Source organism: Pteropus alecto, unplaced genomic scaffold, assembly GCF_000325575.1.
Source record: "Pteropus alecto unplaced genomic scaffold, ASM32557v1 scaffold134, whole genome shotgun sequence".
Classification (NCBI taxonomy): Eukaryota; Metazoa; Chordata; class Mammalia; order Chiroptera; family Pteropodidae; genus Pteropus; species Pteropus alecto.
The window spans coordinates 435,944-437,669 of record NW_006436283.1 but is presented as its reverse complement, the minus strand read 5'-3'; the positions used below and the strand labels follow the sequence as shown (position 1 = coordinate 437,669).

Here is a 1,726-nt window from a genome sequence, read left to right as displayed (position 1 = left end):
GCGGTGCACCTCACCTCCACTGTAGTAGGCAGCGGCCAGGCCGATCGACAGGATGCCTGCCAAGAGAGAGCAGTGCGTTCCAACTGGGCCGCCCCCCGAGCCCGCAGCCCACCTCCTGCCCGTGGCCGGCGATGGCTGCAGGCGGGCGGCGAGGGCAGAGACCGGCAGGCTCGGAAGTGGGGGAAACAGCCAGGAGCTTCGTCCAGAAGCTTGACATGGGCATCAGCCCAACAGCACACGGTGTGGAATGAAGACCGAACACAAAGGACCATGACACGGCAGGTGAGGAGACACAGGCAGTGGCACGTGCAGGGTCACGGAAGAGGGGGACCAGAGACAGCTGTGAAGGCACAAGGCTCCTCCCTCACACCTCTGATCCAGCCCACGTGGTGCAGCTGCCGGGGGGTGCAGGACCCTCCGATCGGCAGGTACGGGGACAGAGGCCAGGGCAGTGACCCCCTGACTCCTCACTGAGGAAGAGGAAAAATGGGCGCACTGTTACCCAGCACGTAGGCCTGTGACATAAATTAGACACCTGTGGCCAAGTGTGTGAAAGCAAGTACAAGGAGATCATGGGGATCTCAGAGAACATGTGAACTACAGGGTGTTAAGTGGTGAAGAAAAGACGAGATAGACGCACATCACCTCTAAGGAAACCCCAGAGAAAGAAAGAAAATCGTTGCTGTTTCGGGGGTGGTAAAACAAGAAAAAAAATTGGTTTCATTTTCATCCTTTTTCAAAGTTATGTTTTTTATCTTGCGGGGAATATGGAAACCCTTACCAACCAGCAGGGACCAGGACCTGATGCCCGGCGCCCTCTTCAGATGGAGGCAGGAGCTGGTGCGTGTCTCTACTTGCATGTACATCCCTGGACCGTCAGGTACCACTCTTAACGGGAGACTGGGGGCTGGGAAGGGCAGACACACGGACAGTTGGAGCCCTGCAGCCACTGCCCACAGACAAGCGCCCAACTCAGCAGAGCAGGAAGCTGGGCCTGGCCCCGTAGCGAGGCCAGCACAGGCTGGGGAACCAGTGGCCTGTAATGGCCGCAGTCTCTGTGCTCAGGCCTTATTTCCTCTGTAAGGAAGGCCCTTCTCTGCGCCGTTATATCGACCGCACTAGGGCTACGTCCCCTGCTCGGACTCACAAACCGTCAAGCAGCACTTGATCATCACCTGCCCCGTCTTACCTGGAAACCTCAGTCTCAGAAACTGCTAGCCCCCAGCAGCCTCCGTGCTTCCGGCACCCTACCAGAATGTACCAGAACGCCCTCATTTCCCTGTGCTGGCTTCCACCAAAAAAGGGAACTGCGAGTCTCATCATGGTTTGAGTCAGCTCTGGCACGGATCAAAAAAGCCACTCTATGGTCTCCAGTTGCTGAGATGGGCTGCACCCAGCGGGGCCCGCAGATCTAAAAGCATGGGCTGCAGCCCCCCAGAAGGACTACTGACCTCCCCTCATGGAGGAGCCCCCCAGCAGACCAATACACCCAAGACGCAGGCCCAGGGGACCCAGTTCTGGGGAGCTGCCCAGAAGGTGCCTGCAAAGTCAAGCTCCTGACGACAGTGGGCACAGATCACCCACACACACGTTAACGAATCCTGCATCTTGGCACATCACGCGGCTCCCTCCCTGACGTGACTTATCGGTCCCCACGCGCGTCTGAGGGGCCCGCGCGGCGAGGTCACGGGCCTGAGCGAGGGCCGCCAGCCTGCGGCCTGACCCC

General features: G+C 59.2%; 2 protein-coding genes across 3 annotated transcripts in view; one reads left to right on the top strand and one right to left on the bottom strand.

Annotated features, from left to right (window-relative positions):
- LOC102877986 (uncharacterized protein C17orf62 homolog) overlaps window positions 1-1,719 on the bottom strand; it is a 5,456-nt gene extending 3,737 nt beyond the window's left edge. Inside the window, exons 1-3 of the mRNA XM_025046994.1 lie at window positions 1,608-1,719; window positions 782-907; window positions 15-56 (exon numbers count right to left, since the gene is read on the bottom strand). Coding sequence (XP_024902762.1) covers window positions 15-56; window positions 782-907; window positions 1,608-1,617 — 178 coding nt within the window. The 5' untranslated portion in view covers window positions 1,618-1,719. The remainder of the gene's footprint in view (window positions 1-14; window positions 57-781; window positions 908-1,607) is intronic.
- HEXDC (hexosaminidase D) overlaps window positions 1-1,726 on the top strand; it is a 21,336-nt gene that overhangs the window by 18,720 nt on the left and 890 nt on the right. The window contains exon 14 of one of the 2 annotated variants that reach the window (XM_025046989.1): window positions 142-765. The exons of the other annotated variant lie outside the window; for it this stretch is intronic. Coding sequence (XP_024902757.1) covers window positions 142-474 — 333 coding nt within the window. The 3' untranslated portion in view covers window positions 475-765. Of the gene's footprint in view, window positions 1-141; window positions 766-1,726 lie in introns of those variants that run through there. 2 annotated transcript variants of the gene reach the window in all.